Below are 19,572 nucleotides of genomic sequence, written 5' to 3'. Positions count from 1 at the left end.
GCTTTCTTCTCCACAGGTCAACATCATCCCCATCATCGCCAAATCAGACGCCATTGCCAAGAGTGAACTGACCAAGTTCAAGATCAAAATCACCAGCGAGCTGGTGAGCAACGGAGTCCAAATCTACCAGTTCCCTACTGATGACGAGTCGGTAGCTGAGCTCAACGGGACCATGAACGTGAGTCAGAGCCCTGTGGTTCAGCTTGGGAGGTTTGGGGCCAGCTTCGAAAGGAAAAACTGGCCAAGCATCATATTGCGGGAGCAGCCAGGCAGCCCCCGGCAGTGCAGGGTCAGGGAGTGTGGCTAACACAAAGGCAGGCCAGCGGGCTAGGCTGCCGATGTTCCGCCGGTCCCGGGAGTATCCGTGTGACCACAATGGGAACTCGATCACTGGCGAGGCAGCTGGGGGCTGCTGCAGAGGCTAGAGGCAAGGAGACCCAGCTTCCTGAATTCAAATCTGGTCTCAGCCACTTAACTCGCTGTGTGATCCTGGGCATGTCACTTACTTCTGGCTGCCCCAGTTTCCTCAACTGTAACATGAGCTGAAGGAAAGGGCAAACTTGTCCAGTATCTTTGCCAAGAAATCTTCAGATGGGGTCACACAGAGTTGGAAACGACCGAGTACAAGTGATACTGTGGAGAGAGGGCTAGGCTTGGAGTCAGGAAGACCTGGATTCAAACCTTGCCTCAGACACTTAGTAGACGTGCGGCCCCAGACACACGTGTTGCTTCCCTGAGCCTCAGTTTCCTCCTGTGTATAAATGAGGGGGTGGACTAGCTGGCTCCTGTGATTCCTTCCAGCTCTAGGTCTGGATGGGATAATTTGCAGAACTCGGTCACCTCTGTCACTCTCTGCAGTCAGAGCTGGGAATATTTGAATTTGTGGCAAACAGTCGCGAGAGGGAGGCACTTGGCCGAGTCCGTGGTGTGGCCGGTGAGGGCTACAGGCAGGATAACTACTCTCCTTGCCTTCTGAGAGTCCCTTGTGCAGCTTGGCCCTGGGGGCAGAATTCTTGTGTGGAGCTGCAGAGGCAGCTTGAGCTCAGTAGGGTGAGGGGGAAATTGAAGGGGAAGGGGCTGTATTAGCAGGGAATGGGGTCCCTTCTCCCTGGAAGTTCTCCACAAAGATTAGATGCCCTTTTGGGAATTACGGCTTCAACTAAACGGCCTGGCCACTGAAGGCTTTCTGCATCACAGCTAAATAGCAGGGTTGGGGGGGGGCTTAATAGTGACACGGGACAGGAGCAAATAAGAGAAGGGAGTCTGGGCTGAGGAGGGGAGGTAGCCAGGGATCTCACTTCTGATCACCCTGGGATTGGGGCTAACCAGGCCGGCCTCTGTGGGCATCGAGGAAGGCCGGGGTGATTCATGTTTGGTGCAGCCAAGGCCCAGGCAGCAGGCGGGTGGCTGTAGCCTTAGGGGAGCAACTAAAATGTCCCCATTCAGCCCGTGGGACAAAGTCACCGGGTCCCCAAGTCAGCTCCTCGAGACACTAGCAAGAGAATTGGGCAAGGGAAAAAGGCAGGCCCTGGGAAGAATCTGGAGTGGGGAGACCAGTCTTTTCCTCCCCCACCAACCTTTGCCACCTACTCTGTTTAGCCCCAGCAGAGCAGTCACAGTGCCGGGGAAGCAAGCACAACCCAAAGCACAAGGAAATTGCGAAGGTGGGGAGCAGTGGGCGGGCAGCTGCTTGGGGAGCCTGGGTGTGCTCCCACCTCGGATTACGAAGGGTCCAGACCGGGCACGGGAGGAGGCCCAGAATGAGACTCGGGGTACGCAGGGCTCACTTCTGGTTGGGCAGCCATTTCCCCCCTTTCTCTTATTTCCTCCTGCCCAAGGTTTTGTTTCACTCGAGAGGCCCTATGAATGAAGCCCAGAGTTTGCCAGATACCTCCCTCCTTTCCGGAGGAATGAGTAATGGACACGGCAGAGAGCCCACCGCTCCTCGGTGTTGGGCCTTGGTGCAGCTAATGGTTTCCAGAAGAGTTCTGTTTGGGGAAAGGCTTTCTCGCCCTCTCCTGAGAGGCATCAGTTTTCCTAATGACATCATGGGCTTGTGGAACCCAGCTCAGGAAAGACCTGGTAATAAAAGCCCTTTTTAGACAGCAGCCGGCCGTTCCTTTTGTCTGTGTGAGCGGGGCAGTGCCACAGAGGAACTGCAGAGGATCGCATCTCCATGAGTTTGGCCAGCCCGCCTGGCACACAGTAGGCACTTAATATGTGGCGCTTGCCATGCCTGGAAGACTGTCTTCTCCCATCCTGGGTAATAGCGTGTGGTTGGTAGAGAACAGATTGCAATAATGGTGGCATTCCCCTTTCCCCTTTGATTAGAAGCTTATGGAATAAAACTAAGCCGGGCTGGGATCAGAAATATTAGAAGGGCTTCATGGGATACTGAAGAAGGAGAAGCTGAAAGGAAATTAGAGTCAGTCTGATGCAGGTGAACGCTGTAAAAAACTGTGTCCCCTTTTGAGCTGTAAAATTAACACTGAAATCGTGTCCCCTTTGATCTGTAAAGAAGGGAGATTCGAGTCTTGGGCCCTCCTGGGAAGCAGACCTCCCCAGACAAGTTAAGTGGCGTCATCCCACTGGGCCTTTTCTAAGGCAAATCGCACCCCCCTCCACTGGTAGCCAGATCCTCATTCGGGAAGCCTTCGAAGTGATTTCCATTCAGTGCGAGATCTGGGCCTGATATTGCTAAGCCCGGAGACTGCGGCTAAACATGAGCCTCAGATTTCCTATTAAAGGGCAACAGAATGTCTGGAGCAGGACTATGCCTCGTCCCTTGGCACAGCTGCCTGCCAGGACCCTTTCAGCTGTGAAGGCATTCTCTTCTCAGTGCCAGCCTCCATTTCCCTAATAGGACTTTGCCACTCAGAAGTCAGTCTTCCCAGCAAAGCTGACTTCTCATCCAACAATAAACTTCCCTTTTTGCCACTTAGAACTTTTCAGGTTCGTGAGTTCTTTCACGAAGGACCTGCGCCTCTGACCAAAAGGGGATTCCCACAACTCTCTGACTGCCACTAGAACCCCATCAAGTCTACTACTGGTCAAGAGTGAGAAACCCAGGGGCAGCTAGGTGATGCAATGGTTAGAACACCAGCCCTGAAGTCAGGAGAACCTGAGTTCAAATGTGGCCTAGACACTTAACACTTCCTGGCTGTGTGACCCTGGGCAAGTCGCTTAACCCCAATTGCCTCAGGAAAAAAAAGTGAGAAACCCAGTGTCTCTGAGACACTGGATCCTATTGGTCCCTTCTTATACTTAAATGCCAGTTTCCCTGGCAGCCTCCAGGCCCACCTCTGGGGCCCAGCTCAGCATCGAGGCCCCTTTCCAAGGTTTCCCGGGGAAGAGAATACTTGTGTTCTGTCCACTTTACCTCACCTTGGCTCCCAGTTTGAGATGAGAGCAAGGAGCCCGCAAGTCTAAGTGCATGATGGGTCAGTGCCATAATTTCCATAGACAACACCTGCATTTCCTGGAAATGACCTGTGAGGATTGAGAGAGGCAGATGGGGAGAGAGCTTCTCCAAGGCCTCAGCAGAAAGCTGTTTGCTTGGAGGAAGCTCCTAATGGACAGGGCTTATGGGACCTAATGACTGAGTTGAGAGAAAGCCAAGTCCAGTCTGAGTAGTCTCTCAGAACAGGGGGAAAAGGGTCCCAGAAGCCTCCGCTACACCAAACTGGGCGAACAAATGGCCCCTGACCCCGGGAGCATCAGGAACAAGGTTGGTCCAGGACAGGATGAACTCACATAGTGTTAGTGGGATTGGAAAGCGACTGACTGTCCCATTGACCCAGTTAGATTATCAGTGCCCCTGGGACACTGATAAATCCTGTTACTCTTGCCAACTCAGGAAGTCTGGAGATGTGAGGTGATCCTCGGTCCCCCGAAGCCAGCACCAGGATTGGTCGTGTCATGCTAGCAAAGCCATTAAGGGCCCATTAGCTTGGATGGGGTTACCCTCGAGGAGCTTACACTGTCCTGGGGGAGAAGGAGAGGGGGAAAAAGTAAGCAGGTCAATCCAGTAGAATTTGAGGTACCTAGAGGTGTCAGGAAAGGCTTCTTTAGGAGGTGCTTGAGCTGAGCCTTGAAGGCAGCAAAGACTCCTGGGTAGGAGGTAAGGAGGCTGGGAAGTTGAGGTACAGGGGCACAGCTGAGGCAGGCGAGCAAATATTGTGGACAAAGAAGAGCAAGCAGACCGACTTATCTGTACCCCAAAGTGGATCAGGAGGCACATGGGAAATGATTCTAGAAAGGTAGGCTGTCAGCAGACCGGGAAAAGTTTTCAAGTGTAAACAGAGGAGGGTGACAGTGTCTTTTAGCGGAGATCTGTCCCCGGCCTGTGGAAGGCATCGGAACGATGCCATGTGAAGGCAGGCCCCGTGACCTTCTGATTCCTTTTTGTCTTGTTTTGCCTTTCGGTTCATCACCGGATCTATACAGAATGTTTTATTCCCGCCGTTCATAACCTTTGCTCACTTAGCTAATGGGGAACGGCTTGTGGGCTTCTTTAAGGAGAGCAACTAGAAATGGAATTGCTTTCACATAGGGAACTCCCAGGGGAGGAAACTCCTTCCAGCAGGGCAAGTTGGTACCTTCCTTTTCTGCAACCAAAGTCTTAGAAAGCATCCTGGGGCCAGCAAGAGGTTAAGTGTTGAGAGTCTCACGGTATATATCAGAAATCAGACTCGAACCGAGGTCTCCGGGGTCTGAGACTGGCTCTCTACCCACTACATGATGTTATCTCTCCTGATCTTATAAATGTTTCTTAGCTAGCTTAGTGAGCAGATCTTTCTTTTTCTTTTCTTTTATTTTGAGGTATTATTTTGGGGTTAAGTGACTCACCCAGGATCACACAGCTAGTACATGTCTGAGCCAGTCAGAACTCACGTCCTCCCGACTCCAGGGCCAGTAGCTCCCCGACTTTTACGAGATGTCTTACGTGAAAATTTCCCCCATCAGAATTCTCCTCTCAGCTTGGTTCCATTGGTTTTGTTGGAGTAAACGCTCTTTAATATTGTGTAATCTGAGTCCTCTTTCTGGGAGGCGACTTCCTTTGTCCTCTGTGTGCTTGTAAACCTCCCCGCAAATGAACGTTTTGATGTCTGAGTCTGCAGAGATGGGATCCTGGGCAATTGCAGCACAGTTCTGCTCTCCTGGGGAAGGCAACATGTACATACGGGGCAGGGCGACACACTCCGTGTGCTTGCGGCCTGGTTCTATTTCGCTGTATTTGATGCTGATAAACAGGGGGAAAGGGTCCCTGCACAGTTAGCTGCCTTTCCTCAGCTGTCATTTAGCCGGGAGGCAGATCAGACGCTGTTTTAGGGAGTAGGAAGAGCAGCTGGGCCTTTTGCATCCCCCCTGCTTACCTAAGGACATGGGGCAGCTGGGGTCTGCCAAGTGCCCCCTAAGGCCCCTGGGCATAGCTATGCTGGTCATTGGGACGGGCACCAATCAGTCTGTATGGCCTCTGAGGGCAGAACCCAGACCCTTCAGTCTCCCCAAATCCGGAGATTTGTTCTAGGGCCCCTGTGTCATGGGAAAAGAAAGCAGTGTTGTGATTGACTGCTGGAGCATCATGGGACAGGAGAGGAATGCCAAGCAATGAAAAGCCATGGGGCTGGGAGTTGACAGAGTGGCTTTTCCTTATTGCTTTGACACTTCTTGGCAGAGTGACTTGGCCAATCACCCAACTCCCCTGTGCCTCAGTTGCCCCAGATATCAAATGGGGATTTACAAAGAATGCTGGCTTTGTGACTCGGGCAGTCACTCAACTCCCCTGTGCCTCAGTTTCCCCAGGTATCCAATAGGGACTCACAAAGAATGCTGACTTTGTGATTTGGCCAATCACTCAACTCCCCTGTGCCTCAGTTTCCCCAGGCATCAAATCAGGGTTAACAGAGAACTCTGGCCCAGCCTGACTCATTGTCGTGTGTTAGGATGGAATAAGGTCTGAGATGTAAAAGCATTTTGGAGTGAGCAAACACCAGAGGAAGTATTATTAGAACAGACTCCGAAGCCAATGGAAAGGGAGTGCGCCCTGGGAAGTCTTGTGACATTTCCAGAGCAGCCGTGGTGGGGGGAGGAAGTCACAGGCATGAAATGCCACCCTTGGGGGAGGAGGCTGGAGTGACCCTGATATCAGGAAGCCATCCCAGGGAGCCTCAGAGCCTTCCTGCCTCCATCATCCTGCTGGGATTTTTGAGCTTTAGAGCACAGGGGAATAGCTCCCAATTTTCACTTTGATTCCTCCGTGTCCCTCTTGCCCACGAGGCAGGGGTGGTGGCTGTGCCCAAGGGCGGTCCAGCCAGGCACGTGGCAGCCCGTCCGCCTCTGTTCTCTGCCCAGTCCTGCCTGCCCCCATAGGACTAGAGACCTTTCAGCCTCCTCTAGCCCCCATGGATGGCCCAGTTTAACTACCCAGGGGTCCTAGAGCTCTGGACTGAGTTACCCTTTGTGGGTAACTCCCCAATAAGACTTTTACCCCTTCCCACTTCCCACCCTGCTACGGCAGCTCCGTGTCTCCGTGCCCATTGTGGGGGGCACTGCCACGGAGATGCTACCTAGAACTCGGGGACAGATGGGCAAGAGGGGGAGGGGGAGCCAGGTCCTGGGAGAAGAGCATCATGCAGGGGGAGGGTCAAAGCATTCCTCAGGGGGTTGGGGGAAGCTCCAGATTATCTGCTGATGAATTCCTACACTCTTCCCGGGCTGGCAGGGGAGGCTGCTGCCAGGCTCAAGGCCCGGCATCACAGAACCAGACAAGATCCAGGGCTTGAGAGTCCTCGCTCAGCTTGCTCTAGACAGGCCAGAAGAGAGGCTGGGGGCAGAAACTGGCGGGCTGGAAGGTGGGACAAGGAGCTACCATCCCGCGGGGGGGGGGGGGGGGGGGGGGGGGGGGGGGGGGGGGGGGGGGGGGGGACAGTGGCCCTTTTTTAAATATGTTCTTCTTTCTAAAAATCTTTATCGATATATTTGGTCATGACATCACCTCCATTTCCAAATATATCCCTTGTCATCCCCCCTTCTGTTCGGGCACGCCTTCAAAACAAGATTACATGAGAAAGAGGGAAAAAACAGGTTAGCCAGAACAAGCGACCTCTTAGTTGGGTCCGCCAGTGTTCCTCAGCCATAGTCCGCCACCTCTGTAGTGAAGGCAAGGAGGGCGCTTGCCCTTGGCAATAAGCATGTCCCAGCTTATAAAATGGAAGCTTCTTGAGGGCCGGCGTTGTCTTTGTATTTTAGCTCTCTTAACCCTAGCACTCGGCCCAGGGCCTTGGAGGCTTTGCATGAAGCTGATTCGAGTTAATCTGAGCGATCCCCTCCATCTCATAGGGTGGGTTGGTTTGCCTGTTGTCTCTCTCTGTGTCCGTGAGGGCATTGGCTTTGCTTGTAATGCATTCGAGGGCAGAGCCTGAGAGAGCCCAGGGATGATGTGCAGAAGTCAGTGACTCATCCTGGTGACGGGGATGATGAGTCCAGTGGCAGCTTGCCTTCGCCCATGAGCACACTAGCCTTCCCGGTGGCCTGAGCACGTGTGTTCCATTTCAGGGCCACCTGCCATTTGCGGTTGTTGGCAGCACAGAAGAACTGAAGATTGGCAACAAGATGGTGAAGGCCCGCCAGTATCCATGGGGCACGGTGCAGGGTGAGTGAGGGAGTCTATAGGGTAGTACCTACCCATGGGGCACTGCGCAGGATGAGAGAGGGAGTCTACAGGGTAGTACCCATGAAGCATGGTGCAGAGAGAGGGAGTCTATAAGCCATACCCATGGGGCATTGTGCAGGGTGACAGAGGGAGTCTACAGGGTGGTACCCATGAGACACAGATCAGCATGGCGGAATCTGTAGTGCAAGTGTTAGAACGAAGGAGCCATCTACGTTGCCTTTCCTTCTCTTTGCCTTGTGACCAAGTCAGAGCCCTCCCATCCATCCTGGCTCTTCCTGCTGGTGTCCCAGAAGGCTAAACAGCTGGCAGCTTGAATTTTCTGGTTAAGAAAGGATGTTTTCTCTCTTTGGTTTTTAAGAAATCTACCTAAAATGTCGAGTCCACTTATTTCTCTGCCTCAGTAAGCAGTGTAGTGAGCATGACTGAATAGCTCTTGACAGAGGATTCTGGTCCCTGCCCATGCCAGAGAAGACAGGCTAGGGGTTCTTAACCAGGGCTTCAGGTCACGTCTTCATTTTCACTAAGCCCTAACTACAAATTGGGCATTTCTGTCAGCTATGGGAAAACATGATTCCAAGACGAGGTCCATGAGCTTCACCAGACTCAGACCAAAGGGGTCCATGACATTAAAAAGGTTAAGAACTCCTTATTTCTAGACCATTCCTGGAAGTTGCCTCAGCCCCGGGCTTCTCTTTACTCTCTTATGGTTGCCATCTTGGATCTTAAAGTGGGGTTTGGCAAAAGGTCCTTAAGAACGTGACAGTTAATGTTAGTTGGGTTTTGCTTGGTAGAGATCCTGTCGTGTTACTTACTACACTGTGTTATATTAAAGATCTGATGGCTTAGAATTTTCATTGATGGTTTTCATTTTGAAAAGTTGCAGTTGTGAACTCAAATTGGCAGGATTGCTATGAAGAGCACTGGATTTGAAATGAGATGCCCTGGGCTCCAGCTTTGGTCGCCCACCACCTGGGCATTTCGCCTTCTCTAAAAGGGCCCTGGGGTTAGAGGCCATGACCCGTGGGCTCTCTCTGTGCTCTCAGGTGCTCTGCTTTTAGCTTTGTAAACAGTTAAACACAATGGAAACTCAAACGGGGGCTCATTAATCGTTGCGATGAGATTCGCTAACACAGATCCCTTGGATTTCTATTGCTGGGCTCGTCCTCCTTCCGAATCGGGCCGTGCTGACCGTGCAGTCGAGAACGAGGCCCACTGTGATTTCGTGAAGCTCCGGGAGATGCTCATCCGCGTCAACATGGAGGACCTCCGAGAGCAGACCCACAGCCGCCATTACGAGCTGTACCGGCGCTGCAAACTGGAGGAGATGGGCTTCCAGGACACCGATCCAGACAACAAACCTTTTAGGTATGACCTGGCTGGAGTGTCTGACTCCAGAGGGAGACCTGGAACTGCAATATCGTCCTCTGACAAAATACACTGGACAGCTTCCACCTCTGGTTAACTGGGGGTGACGAAGAGTTGGGCCCCATTTCTGGAGCTCAATGTAAGTGAGGAAAGAGTCAAGGCCAGTGAAAGAATCAACATACACAAAACCTAGCAACATTTGCGCCTTGGCTGCCACTAGGGGGCAGCAGATTCGCTTTAGTCAAGAGTTTTCTAGGTTGGTTTTTCCAAGCAGAAGTTCTTAACTTTTTTGTTGTCCCAGACTCCCTCATTTTACAGAGATGGAAACTGAGGTGCAGGGAGATAGCGAATTGTCCAAAGTCACACCTAGCATCTTTGTCTAGAGCTGGAAGCTGGGGTTTGCTGGTAGATGTTTAACAATTGATTCTTCAGGGGAAACAATATGCACGGGACACACTTTTTAAGTTTAATCTGCATATTAAGATTTTTTCCATCACTTTATTAAGTCTAGAGCAGCGGTGTCAAACTCAAATAGTAATGGAAGCCGTTAATCCATAACATAGGAATCCCTGTCCCCTCACATCGACTTAGTTTTTAAATGTGACGTTCTCTCCGTTTCATTGTATTTTCATTTATTTTATCAACTATTTCCCAACATGACTGAATCTGGTTCTGGCCGAACCGAGGAGTGTTGTGGTCCAAGGGCTGCCTGACCGATAGTTCTGGTCAAGACAATAAACAACAAAAAAAAATCCATCCCTGATTTGTACATTTGGCAATTTCTGAGGTAAATAGGCCCACAGTACAAATTTACCTTTGCCTCTGAGAGCCGGTTTGAGTTGGCCCAAGCATGACCCTGACTGGAAGGGACCCAGCCCTTTCCCCCCATTATAGAGGGGAGGAAACTGAGACCCAGTCTCTCGGATCAAAGTTCTAGCTAGAGTCAGAACTCATTAGTTCAAGAGAAGTGACTTAGCCAACTTCACAAAGTGTCAGAGGTGGTTTTGATGCCGAGTCCTCTGAATTTGGAGACGGTGTCCTTGTTCATTGACATCCAACCCTTCCCGCCTTTGCTCAAAGTTGGAAACAATCTTATGACCATCTTTATTTCTCACTGTGGACAAAAAATCTTTCAAGCATCACTATCCAAGAAATACTTTGTGGCACCAGGGACCACGTAAGGTTTAATATGAAGATAAAGTTGATTCAGTCCTCTAAGAGGGTGGTCGGGTAGGGGTCAGAGGAGACTGGGATCTTGATGTCAGGGAACAGTGGACCCCCTGCTTCCTTGTCCTAGCCATATTCTGGAACTCCCCTGGCTCAGGTAGGTAGGCTGGCATTGTGAGCCAGTGTTTCAATCACCTATGTAATTGAGGGTGGGACAGAGCTCTGAGGAGCCAGTAAGGACCAGGTAGTATTATCAGGGGCCTTTTTTTTGCCTTCTGCCAAAAAGAAGCCATTTGGAGGAATGAACTGGTCTTCTCTATAGTTTGCAGGAGACCTATGAAGCCAAGAGGAATGAGTTCCTGGGAGAGCTACAGAGAAAGGAAGAGGAAATGAGGCAAATGTTTGTCCAGAGAGTCAAAGAGAAGGAAGCCGAGCTCAAAGAAGCCGAGAAAGAGGTAACGTGAGGTCCAACCCTGGCTGATCTCTAACAGTGAAGGGAAGGAAAAAAGCAGGGGCTGAGCTGGGGTGGGCCTTCGGTTCCCAGAGAAAAATCTGCGAGATTGCTTCATTCCCATAGGACATCGAGGACGCCTGCTGATATCTGGCAGATGTTCTTCACCTGGATGGACAAGACCATAGGTTCATGGGGCCTTTAGCCCTGAAAGCACAGGCCTGACTAATCTCTGAACCAATCTCCTCTCAGTTTTGAAAGGTGGAGGTCGTAATGTAGCCTCACAAAAACAGGGCCAATTCAGATCAGGTTTTCTTAACCTTTTGTGTGTTCTAGACTCCTTGGGCAGACTAGTGAAGCTTTTGGACTGCTTAGAATCATGTTTTTAAATGTATAAACAAAGGAAAGCAATTATATCGAAAGACAGTTTTTTTTTTTAATAAACAAGTTAATAGACCCTAGGTTAAGAACGAGTAATCTAGAAATTAGTGTCGAAAACTGTCTTTACATGTGTTTGGAAAAATAAAATACTATTGAGAAAACAATTAAATTAAAATTTTTCACAAGAGCCTATAGCCCAAGGTCTTTTCCCTGTTTTTGCTAGAAAGTAGCTAGTTTCTAGGTTGTTGCGCCCAGTCGCCCCTAGACGTTCATTCCATAGATGTCTAATTTTGGTTTTTGTGTATCCGGTATAGTCCTTTATTAGGAATTTGGAATATCCATCATGTGATTGCTAATAGTTTGCAATTCTACTTTTGAAAACTGGTCTTTTCTAGGGATAAACACAGAACCTGAATTTTCTATGGTTTAAGAAACTCCTGGAGGAGAAAATCCTTCTGTCAATACAGATTGGTTCCTTCCCTGCAATATCTAGTCTTCAAAAGAGTTGCCCTGGGCACTGATCTGCCTAAGGTCACATAGTGTAAGAGACAGGACTTGAACCTTAGTCTCCCTGGGAATTCAAAATTTGTTCTCTTATGTGCTACAGGTGGCGTCAGACTTTCAGCTGTTGTTCACATCCTTCCTTCCCAGTAACACTCCTGAGTTGAGGGGGAAGGGGACCAGATTGGGAAATATTTCACAAAATAAATAAAAATACAATAGGACAGAATATTAATGGCGGTTTTCTAAGTTGAGATGCATTGGTGAGGATCCTTAGGATCCCCCTTTCGATCTGAGTTTGAGCCAACAGCCTGCTGCCTCTCGTCATTACACATTCTCTGAATCGGTTCCCTAAATTTCTTGACTGTAAGTTACTTCATCAGAGATGTCTGATGCCGATTTCTCTTCCTCCATCCCTTCCAAATGACATGTTCCTTTCTTGTCTGAGCTGCATTGATTTTGTTTGTGCGGCTTTATTTTTAAATGAAATTGCCTATTGTCCCTCATTGTTGTTGGGTTTTGGGGTTTTTTAACAGCTGCATGAGAAATTTGATCGTCTGAAAAAGATACACCAGGAGGAAAAGAAAAAGCTGGAGGACAAAAAGAAGTCTCTGGATGAAGAAATGAATGCCTTTAAACAGAGGAAGTCAGCCGCCGAGCTGTCCCAGGGACAGCAGGCTGGGAGCTCCCAGACTCTCAAAAGAGACAAAGAGAAGAAGAAGTAAGTGGCTAATTGGGGTTTTGGTTTAGCTTCCTCCTTCCGCTTTCCCCAGAGGCAGGTTCAGGTATGAACCAGTCTTTGGGGGGAGGGAGGGTGGGATTGGGAGTCTTGTTTGTACAGCTCCCTCAGATTTTCACAGGCAGTTTGGAGCTCTTACCCTGAGCCTAGTGAGCGGCCCTTGTGTTGGGATAGTTTCTGCATCTGGGATGGAGGCCTGGTGGGCCTGGAGAAATGTGGCCCCAGGGGCCCTTCATCTCCAGGAGGGCTGGCTCCCTCAGAGATCTCCTGCTGGCAGGGCAAGGCAAAGGAAAAGGAGAGAAAGAATCCAAGGGGAGAGGCAGCCAGGAGAAGGACCTACAGGGGTCAGAAAAGCAAAGAGCAGTGGGAAAGAGAGGGAGAGGAGCCCGAGATGGGAACCATCTTGTCTGAGATTCAGGGTGAGCTCAGAACAGAAGTGAACCGGAATTCTGAGTCCAGCTAAGTTATGGCCCACGCTTGCTGCTTAACTCAACTCTCATCCAGATGCTGCTGTCAGCTGCCCTGGCCAACGCAGCTAAAGAACAGAGAGCTTACGCAAGTGAGCAGTGCTGGGTCCCCCCTCCATCTCCCCAGGCTCCCACCACCCCTGCCTTTCCGCGCCCCCCACTCGTGCCTCAGGAGCTGCTTTCCCGATAGGCCCTTGGCTGTTGCAGCCTATTTGCCCGGTCTAAAACCTGACCCCCAGTTGGGGGGAGGACTCGCTGAACTTTTGAGAGGCTCCTTCAGTTGGCAATCGGAGTTGGCAATCTAGCAGAAGGAAAGACTAATTGTGCTTCCTTTGCCGACTTCCAGCTGAGTGACTAAAGCATTCTCGGCCCTTTCTCCCAGAGGCAGAGGAAGGAAAAGGTGTTTTTGACTGTGTTTATTCACCCCCAGGGAGACCAGGGAATAGAGACCTATTGGAAGAGACTCCATGGAGAAAGGAGAAAGAGCACTGGGCTTGGGCCTTTGGGTCATGGTTCTGCCACTTCTTTGTTGGGGTGTGTGTGTGTGTCTGTCTGTCTGTGTACATGTGATGTGTGGTGTGTATACTCGATCTGTCTGTATGATATTTGCAGCGTGTGTATGTTGTGTGGTGTGTATGTACGTGGTGTGGTGTGTGTGTAGTGTGTACATGGTTTGGTTAATTGTGATGTGTGTACATGGTGTGTATATTTGTGTATATGATGTGTATACCTGATTTGCGTGTGTAATTTGTGTACATTGAGTGGTATATGTATACGCAGTGTGGGGTGTGTGTGTCTGTGACATTGAGCAAATCATTTCCCCTCTCTCTGCCTCAGTTTGCTCACATGAAAAATGGGACCAACACCACTTGCCTAGCCTAACTGCCAGAGCAGGTCTAGAGGATGAGGGGCACAGTTGAAACTGTTCTCATTAGCCCTCTAGACCCGTTTTAGACCCCGGGTAGCCAGCCATAAGAGGCACGGCCTCCTCTCTACACTGAGCGAAAACCTTCAGTGGAGTTTGTGCAACAAGAGTGATTCACATTTCCCAGCTAGCGCCTCCATCTTGTTTCCAGGGCCCATTTTGAAGGGTTAATGATTTTCAGAATTTTCTTTTTTTTCAGTGATCACTTTAGGAACTTTTTTTTAAGCAGATCGGTAAGTCAGTTTAGTGAAGCTGTCCACAGCATGAATCCTTGCAACCTAGCAGGTGGGCCTTGTGGAATCAGCTTGCATCCTGGAGGAAGCCGTCTTTATCACGTGCATCCATACCTGCGCACGTTTGTATCGGCATAAACCCTGTCTAGTGGCGGACGGGATCCAGGAGACAGCCATTTCCATAACTGCCCCGCATGCACCTTAGAGTGTACCCGACAGACATTGCGAGATCGTTTGTCGGTCTAGATGAGAGAAACCAATGGGACGGAACCTTATTTATAAGATAAGGAAAGCCTCCCAATGTCCTGTGGATGTTCCCTGGCACCCTATTCACTGGCTGGTGGCAAAATCCCTAAGGCTATTCACTGACTACTGTGGGAGGTCAACTTGACTTACCTGTTTTTCTCTTCCCACTGAGTCTGAGCCGGGAGTTGGAGTCTTGGAGATTGTCTAGAAAAGTGGGGTTTTTCTTGGCCCTTCGATGTTTCCCTGGGTTCCAGGCTCCCAGACGGGAGAAGTCTCTAGGGAAACGTTTGTCTCAAGTCCCAGGCTTCTTCACCTGGGGGTCCGTGAACTTGTTTTAATATTTCGCTATTTCACTATGAACGGCTTCCTTCGTAATTCTACGTCTCGGATTTTCTACATGTAAAAACCTTGTTCCAAGGAGGGTTCTGTTGCCTTCGCCAGATTGCCAAAGGTTCCAAGGACACTAAGAAAGGTTAAGAATCCCTGCTTGAGGGAGATTAATTACTAAGCACTGGAAAGAGCCAAGATGTTTTTAAAATTCTGGCTTGAGGAGTAGGGGTTGGTCAGGAAGGTAGGAAGGAAGGTCCCAAGGGGGTAGACTGTCCCCTTCTGCACTGCTGTGGGCTGCTTACACACTCGAAGAATCAGAGCAATCCCGCATGGATGTAGAATGGATGGGAATCCTACATGGATGTAGCGTGTCTCATGGCGAAACTGGAAGGGGGCTCGGAGGATATTGATTTCTGTGCTCTCGTTTTACAGATGAGAACACTGAGGCTCAGAGAGGGGAAGGAATATGCCCAAAGTCACCCAGCAAGTTAGTGGTAGAACCAGCATTATAACCTGATCTGACTTGGTTGAATGTTTTTCTTTTCTGAAGGACCTTCTTGAATATATTGGCAACGCAGCATGACGGAGAAAGAGGCAGCCTTGGCGCCAGAAAGCCCTGAGTTCAAATCTACTTTCTGACCCAAACTGGCTGTGTGACCCTGGGCGAGCCTCTTTCCCTCTCAGTGTTCTAAGCAACTCTAAACCTAGACGTTTGCTGAGGAGGTCCCGAGGGAATTTCTAGACCAGGGAATTAATTCCCTGTGTCAGTGACATCCCAGGTCCAGACTCCATCCCTCTCCTATATATGAGCTCATTTCATCAGTTGTCCCATGAGGTTGGTAGGGCCGGGCAGTTCTCTCCATTTTAGTGGTGGAGAGGCTAAAGCTTGGAGCGGTCGAAGTCTTCACACGACTCCAAAATGAGAGCCAGAACCTCGCCCATCCCGCCACCGTGGGCTCTGAGCTCAGGCAGCTCCCCGTGGCCCTTCTCCCACCCGAAGCTGGGGACAGTAGGCCGGGGTGGCAAGGGCTATCTCCTCTAGGCCCGGGGACAAGCGGTTGGGTTGGGGTGAGGTGTACTTTGCACACAGAGATGTTTGCTGGTAGGTTTGGCAGGAGGGACTGTGAACCCAAGCCTCCCACATCCCCACCTATCTTCTCTCTGACCTCTAACCTGCATGATGTATTGATTGCCCCCCTCCCTTTCTCACTCCATCTTCATCAGTTCTCACTGTTTTACAGTTAACTCTGCTGTTTGCTGCATGCTGCGTGAGCACGAGGGCCCTGGTAAGATTCTGTGATTCCTTAATTCAAATAGACCTGGCAGTGGGTTCTGGGGCACTTCCCTCCTCCATTTAATAAAACAAAAGCCACCTTCCTGGTTGTCTTGGACTTTCCTGGACTGAAAAAGTAGCTATAAGTCCGAGAGAGCCTCTCCCTTGGCGCAAGCCAGTATCCTCGTGACTGGCAAAGATGGGAAATTCACAAAGGGAAAATGTTAGGCTTTGACGGCCAAGGGGCAAGACCCCGTCGTCCACCAGTGCGAGGGGCCTCGATTCTGAGACCGTAGGGCTGCTCGAAAGATAAATGTCTATCAACCATTGAGAATGTATGGACCGAGCGCCTTCTCTCTGTCTAGTTCTATACTTGGCCCCGTGAGGATACAAGGTTTTGACTGGGGAGCTTTTCTGAGCTTGGCAAGAGTAGACCCGGGTGGTTTGGAGGGGCGGGGTACGCAATAATCCTTCCTCCACTCCTTTGGGAGCCTAGTCAAGGAACGACATCCTCCAGCTCTTAGAAATTTTGGCGATCCCGGTTCGGTGTTTGGCTTCCCCAAGCTACGTGTCTGGAAGGGAGCCCTTGCCCCTTTCATTAATTTCCAAATAGACCGGTCTCCTCTTCCGCTTTTCGGTGCAGTATCTTTTGGGGGCAGTCATTGTTCTAGTGCTGGGAATTCTCCAGCCCCTTTTGAGCCATGCTTCTCGGGTCAGAACAGACCTCAGAGGAAGATGAAAACAAGTTCTCTGCTGCTAAGGCCAAAGAAAATCTCTCCTTTCTGTAGCCTGGTGGAGAGCTGATAGAAAGTCGAAGGGAGAGGAGATGCTCGGAGAAGGATGGGAATTAATTCCCTCTACTCTACTCCATATCGGGTTTATTGGAGCTCAGGAAACCCTCAGAATATTCATTCATCCATTTATTGAGCACTCCCTGTATTCATAGTCATAGACTAGACTCTGTGGATAGAGAGGAAAGCCGGGGCGATTAGCAAATACGGGCCCTTCCAGTGCCAAAGTTACCATGTAGACGGAGGCAGTGTTGGCAGTGGCCAAGCCTGCTCCTGTGGCTGGCACGGCGGGGGTTTTCATCGGGCAGGCAGGATTGCAGCTGAGCAGCCCAGATGGTGGGGGCAGCCCAGGAGCCACCAGATGCTTGCAGAGTTCATGAGGACATACTAAGACCTGGCTTGGAAGCTTGCTCACCTGCTACTTTAAGACGTTAGAGACAGTCTTTTCAACGGGTACCCTTTCACTCACCTTAGCAACTCTTCTCAAAGCCTAGGGAAGAGGCAAGAATTTCAAAGTAGGGGAGCTTTAATTCCCCCCCCCCCCCACTCCTCTGTATAGTTTGATTAAACCTCATTTCACTGGAATAGTTATAGAATGGGGCATTCTGGGTAAGGGGAAAATTGACTTATTACCCAGAAAAAACATTTTTTCCTCTTGGAACTTGTTCTCCCTCTTGGTGCCCAGGACAGTCCCCTCTGTCTTGGTAGGTGCTTAAATGAATGTTTAAGTTGAATGGGAAGTTTTTCTAAAATGTCTAAGTCGACTTTCCTACCTCAGTAAATAGAATATGGCAACTCTCACTGGGTTCAGGTGTCCTAATACTACTTCTCAGTCTCCATAGTCCAATCTCACAACCTTTCTGTGAGATACATACATTATATATATATATATATATATATATATATATATATATATATATAATGTATGTATATGTATATTTTATATGTATATATATTATATTATGTGTATATACAAAATATCATAATATGTTACATATATTATAACTCTCATTTTTAAAATAATAGTTTTTTATTTTCCAAATACATGCAAAGATAGTTCTCAACATTCACCCTTGCAAAACCTTATGTTCCAAATTTTTTCCTTTCCCACCTGCCCCCTCCCCTAGACAGCAAGTGATCCAGCATAGATTAAAGATGTGCAGTTCTTCTGCACATATCCACGTTTATCATGCCGCACAAGAAAAATCAGATTAAAAAGGAAACAAAGAGCAAGCAAACAACAACAGAAAAGTTGAAAATATTATGTTGTGGTCCACACTCAGTTCGCATAGTCCTCTCTCTGGATACAGATGCTCTCTCCATCACAAGTCTCTTAGAATTGGCCTGAATCACCTTGTGATAACACCTATTTTACAGTGGAGGAAACTGAGGTTCAGAAACGGGAGGTGACTTGTCCAAGGTCAGACAGTAGTAAGTGACAGGGGCGGGATTTGAACCCAGCTTCTTGACTCCAAATCTAGGGCGGGGGCCCTTCCACAGTGCCCTCAGTGGAGGCCTTAGTGTCATTGTTCTGCTCACTGCCCAGTCCTAGAGACTGAGCTGACTGGCTAGAGTCCACGCCAGCTCTTGGAGGATGTTCTTTGTCCAACTCCCTGAACTGCTGCTCTGGGACTTGGCTTCTCCTAATAGAAGCAAAGAGGAGCAGAAAAGCTGGTTCCAGATAATCCAGGTTTCCCTGCTCGGGAGGAGCCACTAATGCATTTGGGAAGAAAATTCTCTTCCGGCCGCCATTGGAAATAACCCTGAGCAGACGATTATAATTTGGAGCTCATTAAGTCAGACACTTTATTTGTAACTGGAAGCAGACCCAAATGCCATTTCATCCAAAACTCTGGCCTCCTCCTAGGTTCTGGGAGGTTATGTTGGTGACCAAGCGCTGACTCCTTCCTGGGGCCCGTGGTCAGCCAACTCCCAAAACACTGTCGGCCATAAGCCCAGCACGAGGCCTTCCCCTCCTGCTGCCGCAGCTCCCTGCTCCCAGGATGCCTTGAGCCCCCTTCCCGGGACTGTGGGATGTTGGATGTCAAGTTCCCCGTCAAAGAGAGTCCCTTTGTTCCCATTACGTACAAGCTGCATCCGGGACTCTCAGATGTGAGAGGCTACTGGTAGATTTTTATGCATTCCAAGCTTAAGGTACAGGAGAGCCAAGAAGGAAAAATGGCAGACGGAAGAGGAGTCTCTTTTTCTGTTTTTCACTGCTGCCCCTAAGCCCATTTCACCACCAATAGCACTTCTTCCCTCCTGCCCCATCCATATAAATAAGACCCTTTCCCAACGCAGGATCCATAAAGATCCCAATATAGCTCAAGGGAACCATGTGGCAGTGCAGTGGATAGAATACCAGATCTAACTAAATTAGGAAGATTCGTCTTCATGAGTTCAAATCTGGACTCAGACACTTCCTAGCTGTGTGACCCTGGGCAAGTCACTTAACCCTGTGTACCTCAGTTTCCTCGTCTGTAAAAATGATCTGGAGAAGGAACTGATGAACCCCCCCCCAATCCCACAAATGGGGGACTCATTTGTGTAGGACTCAACTGAAATGACTAAATAATGGCAAAAATGCCTTGCACCCCACTGGATGGATCCTCACACCAACGCCTTGGGGTTGATGGGGGAGCAGTCATCCTACTCCTCACTCCTACCTCAAAAAAAGTCAGATAGAGAAATGGTGGCTCCGAGAAACTGCACGGCCTAATGCCCTTCTGTGCCGGGAGTCGGAAAAGGCCTGGGTTCTAATTCTGCTGACTCTGGCAAGCTGTATCTTGCCTGACATTTGCTAAGACTCTTCTCCTCTCGGAGCCTCAGTTTCCAGATCTATAAAAAGAGGATGTTTCTGCTTGCAGCCCCCACCTCCCAGGACTGTTGTGTCCCAAGTACTCAGTCAGCTTCCAAGCTCTTAAAAATGAGTTCTCATTGAGAAGCCAGCCTACTTTACAGTTATAACACTTGTATACACAGCTAAGCTATCGCCCGAAAACTGCCAATACTCTGAGTTTAAAAGGCT

At 49.6% G+C, this 19,572-nt stretch overlaps 1 protein-coding gene across 3 annotated transcripts in view; it reads left to right on the top strand.

Moving 5' to 3' along the window:
- Nucleotides 1-19,572, top strand: part of SEPTIN6 (septin 6) — a 59,338-nt gene that overhangs the window by 29,520 nt on the left and 10,246 nt on the right. For 2 of the 3 annotated variants that reach the window (XM_031945027.1, XM_031945026.1), the window contains exons 5-9: nt 17-178; nt 7,558-7,654; nt 8,872-9,040; nt 10,530-10,662; nt 12,077-12,261. In XM_031945027.1, coding sequence (XP_031800887.1) covers nt 17-178; nt 7,558-7,654; nt 8,872-9,040; nt 10,530-10,662; nt 12,077-12,261 — 746 coding nt within the window. Of the gene's footprint in view, nt 1-16; nt 179-7,557; nt 7,655-8,871; nt 9,041-10,529; nt 10,663-12,076; nt 12,262-15,721; nt 15,767-19,572 lie in introns of all 3 variants that reach the window. The other variant, XM_031945028.1, reaches the window with a different exon arrangement.

Source organism: Sarcophilus harrisii, chromosome X (genome assembly GCF_902635505.1).
Source record: "Sarcophilus harrisii chromosome X, mSarHar1.11, whole genome shotgun sequence".
Classification (NCBI taxonomy): domain Eukaryota; kingdom Metazoa; phylum Chordata; class Mammalia; order Dasyuromorphia; family Dasyuridae; genus Sarcophilus; species Sarcophilus harrisii.
Note: the sequence above shows the minus strand (reverse complement) of the source record. Positions and strands in the feature narration are given on the sequence as shown.